We start from the raw sequence: 21,419 nt of genomic DNA, 5'->3' as shown, positions 1-21,419 counted from the left end.
TCAAAGTTTTTTAAAAGCGGCTCAGGAGGAACGCCAACAGAGAGAATGAGTGACTGACAGGCCGACAGACCCGAGGCTCGGCTCAGAGACGTGTTTGGTCTTGAGCTGTGAAGTCATGGAACAGCAGACACACACGCACACACACACACACACACACACACACACACAGCTAGAAAGACACTTTGTGTGTGTAAATGTAGTGCAGCAATAGTAATCCAGTGTTTTGATGTATTTGTGGGACCTGCTGCCTTTTTATTCCTATTTTGGAAGTTCTCTTTGTTGTTAAGTTTCATTCATTAAAATATCAACCCAGCAGGCATTTCAGCGCTGAGTAGATGCTGATATTAGCCTGCATCAACCTATAAAACCGGTGGAAATATAAAATGAAAGTTGGAGCGACGTCTGCAGCTGCTATCTGCAACGTTTAGTGAAATCTGGACATGCATATTTCTCTGATATCTGTTTAAATCGGTTCCCAAAGTTGTTTTAATCTCATTTCTGCTGTGCTGTAATCTCATATAATGAACATTTGACCCTCCTTTGCTTGGATGTTGTTGAACTTGACTTGACCGTTTATTTGTTTTCTCCCGTGTGTGTGTGTGTGTGTGTGTGTGTGTGTGTGTGTGTCCATCAGAACTGCCAGCACAACACGGCCGGCGACCACTGTGAGAAGTGTCAGGGCGGTTTCCTCGGCAACAACAGTCTTGACGGACAGGCGGTGTCGTGCTCCAGCTGTCCGTGCCCGCTGCAGGTCGCATCCAACAAGTCAGTCACGTTCAAACAACCCTTTCTCATTCTGGCTTATTTTTTATTTATTTTTTTTTCATTTGGGCTTATTTGGGTTATTATTACCATCCCTCACTGTCGCTCACTTTTTGCAGCTTTGCACCGTACCTCACAGTAATGTCTTGGTTGTGTCTGTGTGCAGTTTTGCCGTGGGCTGCGTGGAGAAGCCCAACAGGATGCAGTGTCTGTGCATGCCGGGCTACGCTGGACCCAACTGTGAAAGGTAAGCGTCCTCGACACACTGCAAAAACACAAAATCTTACCAAGATTATTTGTCTTATTTCAAGTCAAAAATGTCTTATTTGTAGTCAAAATATCTCATTACACTTAAAATAAGACATGATCACCTCAGAGGTAAATTGTTTTTAGACAATTTTCACTTGTTTCAAGTGAAAATTCACTTGAAACAAGTGAAAATTTGCTTGTTTCATTGGCAAAATTTGCCAGTGGAAAAAGTGAAAATTCACTTGAAATAAGTGAAAATTAGCTAGAAACAAGAAACAAATTTTGCCAATGAAACAAGCAAATTTTCACTTGTTTCAAGCAAATTTTCACTTGAAACAAGAGACAGTTGTCTAAAAACAAGTTACTTTTGAGGTGATCATGTCTTATTTTAGGTGAAATGAGATATTTTGACTAGTAATAAGACATTTTTGACTTGAAATAAGACAAATAATCTTGGTAAGATTTTGAGTTTTTGCAGTGCACAGAGGCTCTTCACTCTGAAAAGCACTCGCAAGTCACCAAAGAGCAGCGCGGCTCCAAAATCAGACATCCGTTATTTAGAAGAGGCGGCACTAAGTCTTGTAGAATGATCGGCAACACAAAATTTAAAGTAATTGTTGTGACTTTTGTGTTTGCTGACTCATTTGTGCACATTTGCTGCATCAAAATTCCTTGCAAAATCACATTTTGTTAGTTTGTTTTGTTAGAGGTTTTACTTTTACAGTTTCCCAATCGCTTTCCACTATAGGAGGTTAGGGAAAGAAGTGAATTCAGCTCTAATGTGTTGATCACAACTATTATCCAGTAAAGGTTTTAAAGAATGTATTAAAGTTTGATTTGACTGTTTTATCAATGACGAGGTGATAAAAGTCCAAGGTAGGAGTTTCACACACTGAGAAATAAGTTAAGTTGTGTTTAAGTGTTTAAAGTTTTCTCCAGGTGTCATGATTTTTCTTTTTCTCTCTGTTTGTGTGTTTGTGTGGCAAAACCTCAGCTAAAGATCCTATTTTATATTTTAAAATAGTATAAAATATATTATCTGTGAGCATAATGTGAAGAAGTGTTTAGTATTTTGGGATATAACTGGTTGTTTCTCGTGCTTCATGTCACTAACCCCGCCCCCCTCTCACCTTCACACAGGTGCGCTCCCGGGTTTTACGGCAACCCCATGGTGATCGGCAGCACCTGCCAGCCGTGCCGTTGCCACGACAACACGGACTCCAACATGCTGTTCAGCGACTGCCACCCGCTGACCGGCGAGTGTCTGAGCTGCATGCACAACACGGCCGGGAAGCACTGCGAGATCTGCGCCCCCGGTTACCATGGAGACGCCATCGCTGCCAAAAACTGCACCCGTGAGTTTAAGCGAGTTCGCGTTTCAGCGCTTGATGATGTTTACAGCACACAGAAAACTTTACCGCATCTGTATTCAGTTTACAGTCACTTATTTATTCATTTAATCAATCAATCAATCAATCAGATATTAAATAAGTAAAAATGTTAAATTATTAAAATAGCTTGCATAATATAAAATAAATGATACAGGTCATTCATTTTTATTCACACTTGATTATTGACAGACGCAGAAAACCAGTATATTCTGAACGGATTAACCAATAAAAGAAATTATTCAGATTAGGGTAACAGATAAAAACACCATATTCACATTCAGATTAACAGTTAAAAACATCTTATTCACATTACGGTGACAGAACATAAAGTCACTTAGAGTTTTATCAAAAGATATTAAAGTAATTAAAAAAAAAAAAAAAAAGCCATCTTAACGCATTTCATTTTATTTATTTATTTTTTTTCCCCCAGGATGCAGCTGTGACCCGTGTGGCACCGAGTCATGTGACCCTCACAGCGGGCAGTGCCGCTGTAAACCGGGAGTCACCGGGCCGCTGTGTGACCGCTGTGAGGTGGGGGCTCTGCGAGCGTGTGTGTGTGTGTGTGTGTGTGTGTGTGCGCTTTCTCAATTGGACTTCCAGGTTGAATTTTGTGTTATAGCAGCAAAAATCTTACGCCAAACACACAAACATGCCTCCTCCCTCCTTTTTATGTGTTGTGTGTTGTTAATTTCTTAATTTTTTATTTTAATACTTGATTTTTTTTTTCTCTCTCTCTCCAGTGTGTGTTCCGTTTTAGTTTTGGCTTTTATGTATTTCTCTTTTAATCCTGTACATGTGTATTGTAAACCCTTCTGATTATAAAATCTTGTTGTTTTTGAAATGTGCCATATAAATAAAAATGTCTTGTCGTGTTGTGTTCTGTCAGGGCGGCTCGTTCGGCTTCTCCTCGTGCTCCGGCTGCCGTCAGTGTGACTGCGACGCCTCGGCGGCGCTGGTGCAGCCATGCGACCCGGACAGCGGCCAGTGTGCCTGCCAGCCCGGGGTCAACGGGCCCAGCTGCAGACAGTGCGCCCCCGGGTACTGGGACTACAGCCCCAACGGATGCAGGAGTGAGCGAACGCATCACACACACACACACACACACACACACACACACACAGGGGCATATTCTTTCTAATAACATCCGTGTACACATGAATATTTCCCTGGCTGTACAGTCTGATGATGCCAGTTCACTCTACAGCAAAGTGAAAAAACTTTTTCAGCACTTTATGAAAAAAATTCTGTTTTGCTGACGTGTTTTTTTTTTTTTTTTTGCACTTTTTATATGTTAACATTCTCTCTGTATTTTGTATAGTGCCATTATAAAACACTTTGTGACCTATGTCTGTGAAAAGCACTATACAAATCAATGTTACTTTACTTACTTTTATTATTACACGATGTGTTAGTTTTACTGTTTTTATCTTTGATTTGTAACTTTTTAAATCTCCTTTTTAAAGCTCCTTTTCTTTTCTTTTAATGTTTAATGTTTGCTTCAAATAGACTTAAAGCACTTTGTAAACTGTTGTAAACTGTTTTTTACTAAATTAAATATTTAGTGGCAGACGTAGTAGAAACTGTAGCAGTAACAGTTGTAGTATTAGTACTCATAGTAGTAGCAGTAGAAGTAATAATAATTGTAGTCGTGGTATTAGTACTTGCAGTGGCAGTAATTTTAACCCTCTATCGTCTGAACTCCGTTTGAACAAAAATCCCTGATAACTCTTCCTCTTGTGTGTGTGTGTGTGTGTGTGTGTGTGTGCTCAGAGTGTGAGTGTAAAGGCGGCCGCTGCGACCCGCGGACAGGAGAGTGTCACTGTGCTGACGGACTGACGGGAAAACAGTGCGACACCTGCTCACACAAATACAGCGTGCCCATCCAGCAGGGACAGGACATGCACTGTGAACGTGAGCAAAACACACACACACACACACACACACACACACTGAAGTTCCCCTGAGAAAAGAAAGATCACCTCGAAAAACAAGTGTACTGCATGAAATTTGTCGCTTGTTTTACATCTGTGTTAATCTATGTGTGTGTGTGTGTGTGTGTGTGTGTGTGCGCGCGCGCGTGCAGCATGTGACAGCTGTGTCGTCGTCCTGTTGGAGGATCTGGACAACATGAACGACAACTTCCGCTCGGTGGCCCATCAGCTGAAAAACCTCAACGCCAGCTCCATCGCCTGGGCCCAGCTGCACAGCCTCAACAAGTCTATGGAGGACATCGCTGTGAGTACACGCACACACACACACACACACACACACACACACACACACACACACACACACACACACACACACAAGCAACGGGCATTCTCACACTCATTTTCCCATGATTCCAGCGTGCCATCGAGAACTACAACAACTCTCTGGATGAAAGCAGGAACCGGGCCAACATGGTGGAGGCTGAGATCATCAACATCAACGCTGATATTAACACACTGGAGAACAAGGTGTGGATACTGCACACACACACACACACACACACACACACACACACACACACACACACACACACACAGGTAACACTTTACAATAAGAGTACAACAATTAATGTTAGTTAATGCCGTAATAAACATTAAGTAACAGGTAATGAACGTTAAGTAACAGGTAATAAACATTAAGTAACAGGTAATGAACATTAAGTAACAGGTAATAAACGTTAAGTAACAAGTAATAAACGTTAAGTAACAGGTAATAAACATTGAGTAACAAGTAATAAACATTAAGTAACAGGTAATAAACATGAAGTAACAGGTAATAAACATGAAGTAACAGTTAACTAACTGTTAACTAATGTGTCTAAGAATCATGTACTAATGCTGTTCATGCTAAGGTATTAATTTATATGTTATTTAAGGGTTATTGTAGATATTATTAACATTAGTAAATGCCATAATAATCATTAACTAACAGTTAATTAACCATTATGGCATTAACTAACGTTAACTCAACACACATGCTCACACCACATGCACACACTGAAATGGCCATATTAATAGACTATTATTATTACTTTTAACTTTTACCTGAACGTTTTTCCCAACACTGAACCTTGAATTTATCCTGATTTTTTAAATCCGGGTTTGATGTGTTTCATTTTAAAAGCAGGAGCTAAGTGCCTTGCTCAGGGACACAGCGGTTTCATTATGTTAGGAGGCAGGCGTTAAAAAGAGAGAGAGAGTAAAAAAATTCAGTTACTCTTGGATGGACTAAAAATGGCTTCATAAGTGCATAAAGTGCAAATCATGACCTTCAGTCATCAACAATCAACATGAAAACCAAAGAAGCTTTCTGTCCAGACAGGTTTGATTATATTTACCAATAAAGACATTTTTTCCAACATCCCTCAGCCTCAAAGAGCAAGATGATGATGATGATGTCTTTCTTTCTTGGTCCTTTCTGAAATTTGTATTTTATGAACATCCAGCAGCATACAGCCAAAATTACTTTGCCACATCTCAGCATCATTGTAGAGCGACACACACACATTTTCAAGTGTTCAAAGTGTTTTGTGTGATCATCATGAGAGGCTCGTTTTTGTTCCACAGTGAGTTTGTCTCTTTCTTTCTGTCTTTTTCTAATTCATGCACCTTGTTATTGAGGCAAAGCTGCAACCGTTTGGTTTTTCTTGTGGAAAAAAAAAAAATAAAAAAAATTTCTAATCTTCCAGTTCAAATCTTCCTCACTGTTTTGGCTCTCCTGCTCTGTAAAATTGAAAAAACATGAGGCCTAATTCTTCTCCACATCCGTGCAAAGTGAACACCGAGTTGTATGATCTGTTGACTACAGTCTGAGAACCGAGCGGTGACGTTTGTGTTTGCAGGTGGCAGCGACAAGCGACAAGGCCGATAACCTGGAGGACAATACCAGTAACACACACCAGAGGGCGCAAGACCTGCTGTCCTTCATCAACAGCATGACCGGGGATATAAACGGTAGGAGCAGACATCTGACTCGTCTCTCTCTGGGGGCTTTCTGTGTCAAATGCCCATATACATTGAGACGTACAAGCCCCCCCCCCCTGATGTTCAGGCACTCAAAAAAAAAAAATAAATAAAATATTGCTGGAATATATTAGCAGTTCAATGTTCAGGCACTCCAAAAAAAAAAAAAAAAATATTGCTGGAATATATTAGCAGTTCAATGTTCAGGCACTCAAAAAAAAAAAAAAAAAAAAAAAAAATTGCTGGAATATATTAGCAGTTCAATGTTCAGGCACTCCAAAAAAAAAAAAAAAAAAAAAAAAAAAAAATTGCTGGAATATATTAGCAGTTCAATGTTCAGGCACTCCAAAAAAAAATAAAAAATATTGCTGGAATATATTAGCAGTTCAATGTTCAGGCATTCCCAAAATGTCTGCCCCCCCCCCAATGCTGAAATGGTGGTTTTGGCCCTGGATCTCGTGATAAACTCTGGCTCTGGCTCGTAATTTTGTCTGTTCCACTGGCCAGTTTTATTGATAAACAATAATAATTTGGAGGCTTTAATCTCTACATATATCAGAAATATTAACATTTCTAAAAGTCAGCTCAGATAACATGTAACATCTTCCATCTCTCCAGTGTCTCAGTGGCAGTAGTGGCATTTTTTCACTTGTTTATTCATCATTATCATTAATTAATTGACCGACCGACCGACCGACTGACTGATTGATCCTGACGCCTCCCCTCTTCCCCAGACATGATACTGATGGCGAACCGGTCGGCTCTGAACCAGACGGAGGCGGAGCAGGACGACGAGGACAGGGAGAGGAAGATGAGGGAGGTGGAGGCCATGATGAGGGAGATGAGGTACCGCAGCTGCGTGGGACAGAAGAAAATAGCCGACAGAGAGAAGGCAGAGGCACAGAAACGTAAGATTTATATCCTTTTATCCTTTATCGGGCTGCGAGAAAAACAAATGAACTCAGTTTAAGTGTGAAGAGTTCAGTCTCAGTCTTGATTTGGGTTCATTTCCTCGTCTAAAATAAATCAGTTTGAACTCGAGGGCCTGAAACTACCTCACTCCTTTATACCTATGTTATACTTTATTAAGCTGGAAAAGATTAGATATTCTGTTAGGGGGTCATGTGACAAGTTTGCATTGGCGTGGCAACCTTACCTCGCACCTGTTGATACTTTAGGCTCTGATAGCTTTATGGATGAGTAAAACCTTTGCTATATATGTATGTAATCAGGAGTCCTGCAAACAGTTATGATATGCCTTAAGGATGCCTTAAGGAAACAAAATAGTGTCCTCCTAAGTTAAAAGCAGTCTAAAAATCAGGTCATAAAATATAAAAATAAAGAAATCATATATAATAATAATAAATAGGGTGGCCCAAAAACACAAAAGTTGGAAAGTCTAAGCTCCTAACCCCTAAATTGGTTGCAATACATGAGAAAACTCTGCTGGTGAAATTTTTTCTCAATCGGACAACATTTACCCTTCTCTCATCGACCTTGAAGTTTAGCCATAGACTTAACACAGTTTTTTGCTCATGTAAACAAAGAATTTCAAAGAACTTGTAATACATTTTTTGTTTGGCTTATTATAAGTAATCAACTTAGTAAGTTTCATGGTGATAAAATTTTTACTCTATTCACATGTGAAAAAAGACTGTTGCCATTTGTATCATATATGATATATATATATATATATATATATATATATATATATATATATATATATATATATATATATATATATGATATATGATAAACATTTTCAATTCCGTTTTTCGTTTTCAGTTTAATCAATACTTGACCAAAATACTGTTGTATACCTTTGAACACTTCCCCTGTTAACCCTGGACCGTACCATTGGCACTTCAAGTACATATCATATATCATACACCAGAAAGGTCGTGTAATAACATATTTTTTGAATATATATATATATATATATACACACTACTCACAAAAAGTTAGGGATATTTGGCTTTCGGGTGAAATTTACGGAAAATGTAAAAAGTTCACGCTACAGTGATATTATATCATGAAAGTAGGGCATTTAAGTAGAAGCATACACTGGTGATTTCCTCATCTCAAACAATTTCTTGAAACAAAGGCCAACAACAGTGGTGGATATACCACAACAAAAAATGTCAGTGTCAATAACTTGTCAGGTGCCCTTGAGCATCAATTACAGCTTGACAGCGACGTCTCATGCTGTTCACAAGTCGACTTATTGTCTGCTGAGGCATGGCATCCCACTCTTCTTGAAGGGCGGCCCTCAGGACATTGAGGTTCTGGGGTACAGAGCTCCGAGCCTCTACACGGCGACTCAGCTGATCCCATAGGTTTTCTATGGGATTCAGGTCTGAGAAAGTGCAGGCCACTCCATTTGAGGTACCCCAGTCTCCAGCAGCCGTTCCCTAATGATGCGACCTCGATGAGCTGGAGCATTGTCGTCCATGAAGATGAAATTAGGCCTGTGTTGTTCATGCAGGGGCACAATGACTGGATTAATGATGTTATTTAGGTAGTATGGGCTTGTCACTGTACCATTCACAAAGTGTAGGGCAGTTCTGTACTGACCAGACACACCTGCCCACACAGTAACACCACCACCACCAAAGGCTCGTCTGGTGACAACAGTGGCTGATGCATAGTGCTCTCCTTGATGTCTCCAACATCGTTGGCGGCCATCATTTCTGCTCAACTTGAATCGGCTTTCATCAGAGAACAGCACTAAGGCCCACTGGTCCCTCGTCCAGCGTAAATGCTCCCTGGCCCATGCAAGACGATGACACCTGTGCCTGGTGGTGTGGTCAGGTACCCTTGCAGGTCGTCTAGCACGCAGACCATGCTGATGTAAACGGTTTCGAATGGTCTGACATGACACTTGGGTGCCTCTCACCTCCCTTAAATGTGCCTGGAGTTGAATGGCATTCATCATCCGGTTCCGCAGGGCACTGTTCACGATGAAGCGGCCATCAGTGTGGGATGTGGCGAAAGGACGTCCACTTCTATGCCTTTCTGTGACTCTTCCAGTCTCTCTGTATCTCTGTTGCAACCTGCTGATGACACTCTGTGACACTCTAAGCTCAGTGGCCACTTCCGTCTGAGAACATCCTGTTTGAAGCCTCGCAATGGCGAGGTGCTGCTGATCAATTGTTAGGTGTCGTCTTGGTCTCATGATGTCAAAATGTGAACAGCATAATGAGGAGGACTGTTTAAATACCAATTCTAATTGAACCAGGAAATTTATTGGTCAATTCATGGATCAAACACCTGTTGTGAATTTTGCCGTTAAGCTCCTTGTTAGAGAACAGCAACTTGTGCAAAAAGTACTGAAACATTGAACAGTTGGACATGTGCATTCAAAAGTTTACAGAAGGTCACATTAAGTTCACCTGTAAAGGTTATAATGCATTTTAGGTTCATCCTGAAATTTCACCCGAAAGCCGAATATCCCTAACTTTTTGTGAGTAGTGTTTATATATATATATATATATATATATGTATATATTTTGTTATAGGACTAAATAAAGGGTTCAGTTTTAAAAAAAATTGGAATTCTCTGCCAATTCTTTCATAGTTCAGGCTTTATAGGGTTAAGTCTATGGCTAAACTTCAAGGTCGATGAGAGAGGGGTAAATGTTGTCCGATTGAGAAAAAATTTCACCAGCAGAGTTTTCTCATGTATTGCAACCAATTTAGGGGTTAGGAGCTTAAAAAATATGAAGTTGAAAATGGGCCACCCTAAAAAAATAGATTAAAAAACAATGGCAGCAACGTTGAGCAAATGTGCAATAAGTGTGCAGAACAGCCAGAGTTTTTTTTAGCAGCGGGTTAGATCAGTTCACAGTTTGTCCGGTGTGCAAGTGTTCCCGCTCTAGTCTGAAAGGTCTGAAAGGTCTGAAAATGTCCTCCTCTGTCCCGTCTGTCCCCTGCAGTGCTGGATCGTGTCAACAAGGAGCTGGTGGGCCGTCAGGGGGACAACGACGACTTGGCCCAGAATATCCGAGACCGTCTGGCGAAGTTCCACTCGGAGATGATGGACCTCAGAGACGCCCTGAACGAGGCGGTGAACAACACGGCCAGAGCCGCCGAGACCAACAACGTCAACGAGAAAGCTCTGGAGGAGACCAAGGTGAGGCGGTCTGTTTAAACTAAAAGGAAGAAACTTCAATTGTGAGTTATAGTCCCTTCAAGTAAACATTATATTTTAGTGTTTGTGCGAGTTGGTGGTGCATGGACGGCCACCTCAAAGTCACAATTACAAGTGGGAAAAGCCCAAGTGTCAGTGACATCTGAGTTTCTGAGCTGAGACGTTTCACAATTGCAAAAAGTGCAGAAAAAAATCAAAAACATCAGCTCTGTTCTCGTCTGCTACTGAAGAAGAAAGAAGGTGGTTTTTCAGTATTTGCTCTTTATAGTTGTATAAAACCCATTGGAAAAAAAAGCATTGATGTCTAACGATACAGTTGCTATGGTTACATTTGAACGCTAATAAAGTCAAGAGGTTTGAACTTGATCTCCCTGATTGGATGCACAAGTTTCGGACTTGCATTTGAATGCGGTTTAAGATGGTTTAATTTTACAATCAAAGGAGTTGGTCTTGTCTGATGTCTCTCTCTCCCTCTCTCCCTCTCTCTCTCTCTCCCTCTCTCTCTCTCTCTCTCAGAGGAAGATCGATGACCTGGCCTCCAAGCAGAAGGAGGTGGAGGACCTGCTGCAGATGGCCGAGGACGACGTCGCACAGGTCAACGATTTGCTCTCCATGCTGCACGACTCCAAAGAGGTTGGAATAAAACACACACACACACACACACACACACACACACACACACACACACACAAGTGGTCAGATAATTTATGCACATTCTGCTCATTCATTTTTCTCACAATTGAATTGCTGTTAGCAGTTACTTTACTACCTTAAAAAGGAGATTTATTCATGTTACGCCCACTTGTTTTATTATGTTACTGTCTTACTTGTGTTACTGTAATTACTCAGCAATCAAGTTATATCTTTTCTTATCGTAAACTTGACATATATTCATGTGTTTGTGAGAGTGTTGCCATGATAATATGATGTGCCAAGTTGCGGCTGCATGCCTTGGAAGAGAAAGCTGCCTGGCTCGATGCAGCTGCTGTCAAATCCACCCAAGGAGAGGGTTTGCTGGGTTTGATGAGACCCGCGGGATATTTTCAGATGATCCTCGGTTTGTTTCAGGGCCGGCTCTAGCCATGCTTGTTCCCCAGGCGAAATTAGTCCCTGGCGCCCCCCATCCTGCCACCCTACCACTGGATTTCAAACTGGCCCTTAAATCTCAATAAATCCCCCAAAATTCTGCTTTCATAACAGATGAAAAATGGGAGTGGCGTCCACAATCCCAGGTGAAGAAAACGCAGTTCAGTTCTGAGCTCAAAGTGTCGATCAAAGCTGGTTTCATTTCATCCCAGACACAGTAAAATGTCATAAATGACTTTTGAATGCAGGTATTTCTCCCTCCTGTCACTTTGTCTTTTCTACTGTTCATGGAGGGCATTACAGCACTTCTTTGTGTTTTAGCAGGTAAACCAGTCAAGACATACTGTCCTGTTATTGTCAGATTCTCTTCAGCTGACTTTCTGGAACGAGAACAGAAGAAACACTGTTGATTCTTGGAAATATTTTTTATTCATTTTCATAAACATTCACTTGGTTGACACACCTAATCACTAAAATCTCATAACAGACGTTTCTATCTCAGCAGTCACGTGATTCTCACACTCGACCTGTTAAACCAGCATGTCAACATGTGGAGGAACACATGAATCATTTCCCACTGACAAGAAGAAGAAGAATCATTTCATTTGCAGTGCATTAAAAAAAATCATAGTTCCAAAGTCCTGGAAACCAAATCAACAAACAGCTTTTCAGCTACAAAGAAGGACGAGTGCAAACACACTTCTGACTCCATTAAGCAGCAAAACAGGAAGAGCAAAAACATGTTACAGTAAATACTGAGTGAAGTTAAGAATCATAAAGAGCCTCTTCAGCAGTTTAATCAGTGATATTTTTTTACATTTCCCTGTGAAGTGCAGTTCATTTGGCTTCTCTCTACTGTCGACTGATGGAGTTCAACCCTTATCCACCACGGCTGAACAGACCAAGAACAAAATGTGCCACAGGTGACGTCTGGGAAGTGCAGGACTGAGAAACCACAGCAATGAGCTTTTAGCAGCAAAATAAAAATGCAACAAAATATTTTGCAGAACAGTCATTTTAAAATGAAGACATATATGTGCAGTTCTTGATTTAAAAAAAAAGAAGAGAAACAAGCGCTTACCAACACAGATGTTATGGAAATAGACGACAGAACTGCTTTAGTCACTCCTGTCTACTTGAGCTCACAAATCTCTGCAGTGTCTCCGTAACTGCAAAGCCCAAGTCCAGCATGGAGAGGCTGAGTGAACGTGGTCTGGACTCTGTGGAGGAGAGTCATGGTTTCAGAGACGCTGTAGAAGGACAGAATACCTGCTCTGTGATCCAGGTACACTCCCACTCTGGAGGACACAGGGAGCGGGATTTCAGTTTTGATTTTGTTGTGTCTGAAGTGACGGTTCCTGTTGTAACAATCCAATGCCCAAGATTTGTCATTGCATCCAAATAAACATTCATCCCCGCCCCCTGTTCTGCTGATATCCTGATATGAGACTGCTATATAAACTCCCCCCTTCCACTTCACCTCCCAGTAACAACGTCCAGTCAGACTCTCTCTGCTCAGGACCTGAAACCATCCAGTAAATCTGTCTGGGTGACTGGGATGTGACTGTCTTTCTGCCATTCGTGTTGCCTTTCTGTTCCCCTCAGATAATGACAGATACATGTATGCTGTGTTTGGATCCAGTGTGATGTGACATGAATATTGTAAGAGCTCAGCTCTGGTCTTGGGCTCTGGGTGTGACAGTAGAACATTCACTCCAGTCACTGTCAGTGAGATCTTGGACCATTCCTCACTAAGAAGCTCCTGTAGTTTGTCTCTCAGCTCTGACACAGCTGCAGTCACATCCTCAAAGCAGCTCAGAGGACGGATGTTGATGCTGGGTGAGTGTGTAGATTCACTGAGACATGAGAGCGAGGGGTAATTCTGTAGAAAATGGATGTGATCCTGTGTGTGTGAGAGCTGCTCCAGCTCAGCGTCTTTCCTCCTCAGCTCAGCGATCTCCTGCTTCAGCTTCTCCTGAACTTCTTCAGCCCGACTCACTTCCTCTTCCTGCTGGGATCTGATCTGCTGCTTCACATCAGACCTTCTTTTCTCAACCAAACGGATCAGCTCAGTGAAGATCTCCTCACTGTCCTCCACTGCTTTATCAGCAGAGCGACTGATGGCCTCCACCTCCTGCTGAAGCACCTTCACGTCTTTCTCTGTGTCCTGGATTCTCTGCTGGATTTTTTGCCGACTCAGCCCGAGCTCTTCCTGCCTCTCGCTCCTTTCTGCTGCAGCTGAGACTTTGTGGTGGCCTTCATGTTCATCCATGGAGCAGAGATAACAGATACACTGCTGATCAGTGCGGCAGAAAATCTTCATCACCTCATCGTGACGAGAGCAGATGTTCTCCTGAAGCTTCACGGTGGCTTCCACCAGCTTGTGTTTCTTAAATGGAGCTGAATCATAGTGAGGCTGGAGGTGGTGCTCACAGTAAGAGGCCAGACACACCAGACAGGACTTGAGGGCTTTCAGTTTCCTCCCAGAGCAGAAATCACAGGCCACATCTCCAGGTCCAGCGTAGCAGAGATCAGGAGGAGCAGCTTGGAGTCCCATCTTCTTCATTTCCTCCAGTAACTCTGCTAACATGGTGCTTTTCACCAGGACAGGCCTCGGTGTGAAGGTTTGTCTGCACTGCGGGCAGCTGTAGATTTCCTTGTGCTCCTCTCCATCCCAGCAGTCTTTAATACAGCTCATGCAGTAGCTGTGTCCACAGGGAATAGTCACTGGATCCTTCAGCAGATCCAGACAGATGGAACAGCAAAACTTTGCTGAGTCCGGCTGAATTCCTTGCTGAGCCATTTCCCCTCTCAGTCACAGTGAACGTCTGCTAGTTTGACTTTCTATCAACAGATAAGAGTTGTGCTCCGATCCAAAGCAAACAGCAGCTTTTCCTCACAGTCACTCGCTGATCTGCTGTAAACGAGCTTGTGGGCTCTTGTCCTTCACACTGTGTTGTTTCCACTCGTCTTTAAACTGTCAGATCTGAGAAGCAGGAAATATCTGGGCAGAGTAAAACTCGTAAAGTTTGAGGACAGACAGAAGTGGGAGGGGTTCAGCTGCTGATTCACTCCAGGAAGAGGAGCGCTCTTAAAGAGGCAGTGTGTGTTTAGCTCTTATTTACAACATGAAGTGAATTTCATGACAAAAATAATTAAACTGTTCCATCTCATTTTCATCTTCAACCAATAGCTAATATGATCTCCAGTTATATTATGACCCTCCTGCCAGTGACAACTCAGTCAACACAACAGATCCAACAGATAGAAAATCTTTTGTAAGAAAGGTGGTAAAAAAAAAAAAAAATAAAAAAAAAAAAGTCTAGAGTGACATAAAGAGACTCATGGAAGTCAAACAAAACTCCATTCATGCTGCAACACTCCTTTAACCCCTTCAGCTCCAACTTCCTCCTGAAACTGCCTCATAAAAAGCTCCAAAGTTAGAAAAAATGTTTGTTCTCCCAAAGTCCCACCATGTCACATATATACCCAGTGTTGGGCAAGCTGCTTGGAAAATGTAGTGAGCTGAGCTGTACACTGTTACTGTTACTGTACATTGCATGAAGCTTCACTCCACTGAAACTCCCACCAGAGAAATGCAGCGAGCTGAGCTACAATAAAATGACTAAATGTAGCTCAACTACCTCAGAGCTACTTTTTTTTTTCAAACATCAAATCAACTTCATTCCAAGTCATTGCTCTCTTAGTGATCAATAAAACTGTCAATCAAATAAATGTTGAGTTCAATAGTTGATGAAGCTGAGCTCTCTCTGCTTTTCCTGCTACAAACCACGGCAACAAAAACACACAACATGCCTCACATGATAACACAAAGCAGGTGGTGTGTATATGCTAATGTGGGGGGAGGGGGTGTTTATATGATAGTGTGTGTGTGTGTGTGTGTGTGTGTGTGTGTGTGTGTGTGTGTGTGTGTGTGTGTGTGTGTGTGTGTGTGTGTGTCTGCCCAGGACTGTATGTACCCCCCTACATCTGTCACTGTAAAGATAGTGCAGACTATTTAAGTAAGAAACAGGGTTTGGAAAGAGATTGGACGAGGAGATTGGCCGTAACTCGTCTGATTGCTAAAGTGAAAAAAAAAACACACAACACAACACACTGATTATGTATAATGGAAATATAATATAAATAATGAGGCACACGAAGGTCCCAGTATCTCCCAATACAAAGGTTAAAGGTCAGCTATACGTGTGTTGAAATCAGTGAAAATAATCCATCAGTGTGTTCAAAGTAATGAGATGTCCTGTCAGCAAGTCCAGTAATTATGAAATGAAACTGCTATGTCCAACAATACTCTTCATTAATCACACCAAGTGGATTTACAAAAATCTCTCCACAATTACCAACCAAATACCAACAACTGGTCACAAAAAGGAAATGCATCAATTATTACAAACAATAGAAGGAAAATGAAATGCATGCACTCAAAAGTTTAGCATATACCTATTTAGCTTTTTTTCTGCCTATATTGAACAGATTATGTCTTATATTAAACAGCTGAGATGGAAATAATTTGATTAGGATTAAGTTACCGACCCCAGATATGTGTGTTGGACCTGCAGGGTCTAAACTGCTGCTCATTTGTTTCCATTTGTTTCATTTTTTGTCTCTTCCTTTGGATTAAATCCTTGAGGTCAAGTGTTGGTTTCCCAGTTAATAATTATGTTTTTCCCAAGTCTGTGGCTTTGTTGTTTTTTCGCCATTTCAGCATTAAATCATGTTCACCAGGATTCCACTGTACAGAAAAAAAAAATCTAATTTTGTCAAGGATTATTAAAATTTTGCAACATTACAGGTTTAACTTCTGCAGTATTAAACACATTAAAGGACATTAAAAAAGCACACAATCTAAAATGTTTTTAGCTGCAGTTTCTTGTAAAATAGTGAATACACTACAAAACTTCAGTATGAAAACATGATTTATTTCAATACAGCCTTGTTTCAGTACATCCCTGATATTGTAAAAGACTAAAATAATATATTGCCTTTTTGCTGACTATGTAACACAACAACAGAGTTTAAAAAAAAAAAATAAGAGCCTTAAGTGAAATTGCTTTTGCTATTTACCATCTAGTGACAGTAAATAGCAACAGCAAGAAATCTCAGCCCAGTTTCTTCACGTCTCTGTGGCCTGTAGATTTTTCAGCGGCGCATTTAATACGTTTAAGTTCCTGTGAAAAAAAATTTACAATTAAAAACAGACTTAAAAACAGTTTCTTCCCCTGGACCATCACAACTTTGAATGCATCATGAAATTAAGTGCAATAACTTAATCATTATCTGTTATTTTACTGATATTCATTGGTTTTATTTTTTTGTGAAGGATTCAAGGATTCAAGGATTCAAGGAACTTTATTGTCATACCAGTTCACACTTACATGCTAGTGGTACGAAATTAGCACTCAGGTCCCGGTATAAGCCAAAAAAACCCCCCCAAAAAAACCCCGAAAAAAAAAGACCAGAAAAAGAAGTGTAAATATAGAATATAAGATATATAAGATATATAACAGTATATAAATATATATATGTATGTATATATAGGTATAAACAGTATATATAAACAGTATGTGTGGATATAAACAGTACGTAAACTATAAACAGTATATGTAAATAAATGTAAACAGCATATATAAATGTAAATAAAAATATAAATAGTATATATATATAATAAGTATAAACAGCCTATATATAAGTAAGTAGTATATGTGTAATAAATAATAAATATAATATATATATATATAAGCAGTAAATATAAAAATATAGAGAAAAATATAAACAGCCTATGTAAATATAGACAGTATATATATATATATATATAAATATGTATATATAATATAGACAGTGTAGTATAGAGATATAGAAAGTGTAGTATATGAAATGTAGTGTGTCTGATGTGTTTTAGCGCTGTCAAAGAAGCACTTCTAAATTTCATCCTTCTGCTTGTACAAGGACAATAAAGACATTCCCCTTTATTCTAATTGTGGAAAAGTGAAATCCCGGGGAGCCTTTTAAACTGTTCACCTCATTTGCAGCTGGTGCGTTTTCTGAAATCTCTGTATTTCTCACCACATTTGCTTGGCTATTTTTTTATTCTTAGTTTTGAGCAGTCGCTGCACGTACGGCCCCATCTTGAACTCCTCTTTCTCCGTCCTGTCAGGAGTACGAGCGGCTGTCGGCTCAGCTGGACGGCGCCCGCATGCCGCTCGCTGAGAAAGTGCAGAACTTTAATCCGACCGAATCGAACGCCGACCTGGTGAAGCGGGCGGAGGAACACGCCGCGCTGCTGGACGAACTGGCCAAGAACCTCACCAGGTAACAGACCGCAGCCGCTCACTGGAAAGCTGCAATAAGCAAGAGGTTCATTTATTTATGGTTCAATTGATTTAATGTGATCTGATGTGACTGTGATGTCTAAATCTGAAGTCTCTGTGTGTCCTCAGTCTGATCGTAGGAACGCGGCTGGAGGATTTTGCAACGGCGTCGCAAGCCTACACCAACATCATCAACCGCATCCGAGAGGCTGAGGACGCCGCCAACAAGGCCGACAAGGCTGCCACAGATGCACTGGAGGTACAGGACACACACACACACACACACGCACACACACACATACTTTCACTCTGATGCAAATATGTGTGCATCCCCACCACAAAAAACAACAACAAAAAAAAACAAGTCAAATCTAACTGTTCAGTGTTCAGCATGTGTGGCTTGTATATTTGTGTAATGTATGTTTGGTGTGTGTGTGTGTGTGTGTGTTTGTGTGTTTGTGTTTGTGTGTGTGTGTGTGTGTGCAGAACACAAAGAACCAGAACCTCAGTCAAACAGCCAACTCTCTGAAGAACCACAGTCTGGACCTGAGAGACGAAGCCCAGCAACTACAGGATGACCTCAACGATGGTGCACACACACACACACACACACACACACACACACACACACACACACACATACACACACACTCACATTGAATCAGTATGAGTGTTTCGGTTGTTTACATCCCTGTTTGTGTTCTGTGCTCAGAGCTGAAGCCGCAGCTGGCCGACGCCAAGAGGAGGCTGGACGCCGCCAAGAGCAAATACGATGACCTGAAGAAAGAGCTGGAGGCCGCTCAGGACAGCCTCAACTTCACCACAGGTACAGGTACACACACACACACACACACACACAGAGGCTGCTTTGAAATTTGAGAAACAAGCTTTGGTTTTATTGCCTCGACCCATAAAGAGATTTGGGCACAGACTTCAAATTGATTTTCTCTTCTCTCCTCCTCCCTCTTCTTTTTTTCTTCATTTTTATTCTTTCATTTCATCAGGTAGTGGCTTTACCGTGATCACCATTTATGCATGCCTTTTAAAATGATCATTAATAATGATCATGTCAAGAACTTTTATTATTTCTTTGATTTTTTTTTTTTACTATATAGTTTGTTATATAAAGAGCAATAGATACAGTTAAAAACAGCAATATTTTTAAGGTTGCAATAATGATTTTTTTTCATCGTTAATTATTAAGGAGGAAGGAGAAAAGGAGGATGATTCAAGAATTACCCAAATTCTAATCAGTGAAATTTCTAGTGATATACCAGTCAATCAATCAACTCATTGTTTCAATCAAAACACCAGGATTAAAATGGGGATATCCTACAACAAGAATAAAATATGTGGTCAGTAAAAAATAAACAGATGTTGATTTCTCTCCTCCAGCCAAAATAATCTGACTGCCACACTCATCTGATTTATTCTGATGTATGTAGTTTTTTTATTTTTAAATCACTCTCCTCTCTCCCCCTCTCTCCTGACGTTAAGACCTGAGCGCGGAGATCGACGCGGCGAAACGAGCGGCGAAGCAGGCGAACGACACGGCCACCCGGGTCAACGAGGTCCTGAATCCCATCAAAGACCAGGTGAGCCAATGGGAGCAGAGCTACGGCGACGCCAACGCCACCAACGATGACATCAACAACGCCCTGATGGAGGCCAACAAGACAGGTAGGGAGTGTATGTGTGTGTGTGTGTGTGTGTGTGTGTGTGTGTGTGTGTGTGTGTATTGGTCTCTCTTTCAGTCTTTTTCTCACCTCCTTTGTTTTTGAATTTCTCTCTCAATTCATTATTTCATTAGTTTATTCATCTCTGCTCATAAACAGTAATTTAAAGGGGCATTATGTAATTAATTGGATACTTACGGTAAAGGTAAAGGTGTTTTGCAGGATGAGTCTACAAGGTTCTCATTGCTGGTCTCACTGATCGATCACATTTTCTTTTTTTGTTTGTCAGTTGAGTCTAAATGTTCAATCCTGAATTTTGCATAAAGAACCTTCTTTTTTTTAACTTGTTTTTATTTTATTTTGTGCCATTAAAATTGTTGTATTTTTGTATTATCCGCTTATAAAATTGCAGTGGTGACGCTGTTGTACTTTTATAATGCAATCCAAGACTATACCTCTGTTTGTTTTTTGCATCATTTTCTTTTTGTCAAACTGTTTTCTACAGAGTTTTTACTCACACAGCAGCTCGGTGTCTGCATGAGCTGCAGGAGTTTCACTTTTTTGTACTTTTTTTTTTTTTTATTTTGTGCAAAAACGAAGCAGTATGAAGGCTAAAGAGAAACAGCCTGGAGGTCAATTCCTAATCTCAGTGTAATTTTGAAAAGTTAATAATGCATTATCAGAAAAGAAAAAGTAAAGTGTAAAGATACAAGTTCCCACAAAAAGTAATCTGAGTAATCCAAGTAATCCTCCCCCCTCACAGTGAGCATGCTGGGTGAAACCATCCCGCTGCTCATGAAGAAGCTGGACAAGCTGCAGAATCACTCGGCTCAGATGCCCAACATCTCGGAGAACATCAGCCGCATCCGACAGCTCATAGAGCAGGCACGCAGGGCTGCCAGCAAGGTACACACACACACACACACACACACACAGGTTTATAAAGAAATCAAAACACTAGCAAATCGTTCTGTAACCTCCTCCCCCCTCCCTCCGCGGACCAGGTGAGCGTCCCGATGAAGTTTAACGGGACGTCCGGTGTTCAGGTGCGAACTCCCAGTAACCTGGCCGACCTGGCAGCCTACACCTCTCTGAAGTTTTACATCACCCTGCCGGAGGCGGCTCGCCCCAAACGGCAGGACAACATCACCAAACAGTTCATCTTCTACCTGGGCAGCAAGGATGTAAGCATCGCCATGGCAACTGTCACAGGGGCAGCCGCTCATTTTGAGTTTTGTTTTATTTTTAATTTCTATGTCACTAGTTTACGGTTTGGTAATGAACACCATGTCACTTTGTAGCAGGTAGTGGCAGATTTTTAATTATATTTAGATGAAGTTTTGAGTTTGTTTTGTTTGGTTTATCATTAATTATTTAGTAGCTGTCAACCATCATTAATCATCATTTATTTTTACAGCTGCTGTTCTTTTTAATTAATTTATTATGGTTTTGTGTAGTTTTATTGTAGACTCACATTGCCACTCCTGAACCTGCACATTTTAAATTTTAAACCATATTCCTTTAGTGTATTTTAGTTTAGTTTAAATGGATATATTTTCTGAATTGCTAGCATTCCTCGTTGAACGCAATGTTTCTGGTGTTTGTAGTCCGGCAAGGACTTCCTGGGCATGACGTTGGAGGGGCGGCGACTGCGTTGGTACTTTAACGTTGGAGGAGATACGGCTGCAGTGGTGATGCCAGAGGACCTCATGTCTAACGGGGAGTTCAACAATGTGGTGCTGGAAAGGTCAGACACACACACACACACACACACACACACACTGCAAAACCTTTATTTAATGAAAAATACTCAAAATGCTCCG

General features: G+C 40.9%; 2 protein-coding genes across 4 annotated transcripts in view; one reads left to right on the top strand and one right to left on the bottom strand.

Moving 5' to 3' along the window:
• Nucleotides 1-21,419, top strand: part of lama5 (laminin, alpha 5) — a 151,434-nt gene that overhangs the window by 114,481 nt on the left and 15,534 nt on the right. The window contains exons 43-62 of the mRNA XM_030056408.1: nt 635-765; nt 929-1,009; nt 2,152-2,366; nt 2,833-2,933; nt 3,289-3,472; nt 4,173-4,313; nt 4,486-4,637; nt 4,751-4,861; nt 6,235-6,346; nt 7,090-7,263; nt 10,291-10,487; nt 11,022-11,138; nt 17,767-17,921; nt 18,050-18,179; nt 18,407-18,509; nt 18,633-18,746; nt 19,418-19,600; nt 20,360-20,502; nt 20,601-20,780; nt 21,204-21,343. Coding sequence (XP_029912268.1) covers nt 635-765; nt 929-1,009; nt 2,152-2,366; nt 2,833-2,933; nt 3,289-3,472; nt 4,173-4,313; nt 4,486-4,637; nt 4,751-4,861; nt 6,235-6,346; nt 7,090-7,263; nt 10,291-10,487; nt 11,022-11,138; nt 17,767-17,921; nt 18,050-18,179; nt 18,407-18,509; nt 18,633-18,746; nt 19,418-19,600; nt 20,360-20,502; nt 20,601-20,780; nt 21,204-21,343 — 2,864 coding nt within the window. The remainder of the gene's footprint in view (nt 1-634; nt 766-928; nt 1,010-2,151; nt 2,367-2,832; nt 2,934-3,288; nt 3,473-4,172; nt 4,314-4,485; nt 4,638-4,750; nt 4,862-6,234; nt 6,347-7,089; nt 7,264-10,290; nt 10,488-11,021; nt 11,139-17,766; nt 17,922-18,049; nt 18,180-18,406; nt 18,510-18,632; nt 18,747-19,417; nt 19,601-20,359; nt 20,503-20,600; nt 20,781-21,203; nt 21,344-21,419) is intronic.
• On the bottom strand, nt 12,724-16,190 carry LOC115362478 (tripartite motif-containing protein 16-like). 3 transcript variants are annotated; one of them, XM_030056419.1, is made up of 2 exons: nt 16,170-16,190; nt 12,724-14,358 (listed from the first exon to the last, which is right to left on the bottom strand). In XM_030056419.1, exons 1-2 carry the CDS (start codon nt 16,188-16,190, stop codon nt 12,724-12,726), a joined length of 1,656 nt encoding a protein of 551 aa, XP_029912279.1. The 3 variants fall into 3 exon arrangements, with proteins under 3 accessions (XP_029912279.1, XP_029912278.1, XP_029912277.1); XM_030056418.1 differs by lacking the exon at nt 16,170-16,190 and adding an exon at nt 14,982-15,017; XM_030056417.1 differs by lacking the exon at nt 16,170-16,190 and having other exon boundaries at nt 12,724-14,496.

This window comes from Myripristis murdjan, chromosome 7 (genome assembly GCF_902150065.1).
Source record: "Myripristis murdjan chromosome 7, fMyrMur1.1, whole genome shotgun sequence".
In the NCBI taxonomy this organism is placed as follows: domain Eukaryota; kingdom Metazoa; phylum Chordata; class Actinopteri; order Holocentriformes; family Holocentridae; genus Myripristis; species Myripristis murdjan.
The sequence above is the reverse complement of the archived record's forward strand: the minus strand, read 5'-3'. Positions and strand labels throughout refer to the sequence as shown.

Coding starts and splice junctions, on each gene's coding strand:
- LOC115362478 (XM_030056418.1), bottom strand. CDS start 15,017: ATGAGGCAGTTTCAGGAGGAAGTTGGAGCTGAAGGG. Junction 14,359..14,981: donor AGGAAGTTGGAGCTGAAGGG/GTTAAAGGAGTG, acceptor GACTCAGCAAAG/TTTTGCTGTTCCATCTGTCT.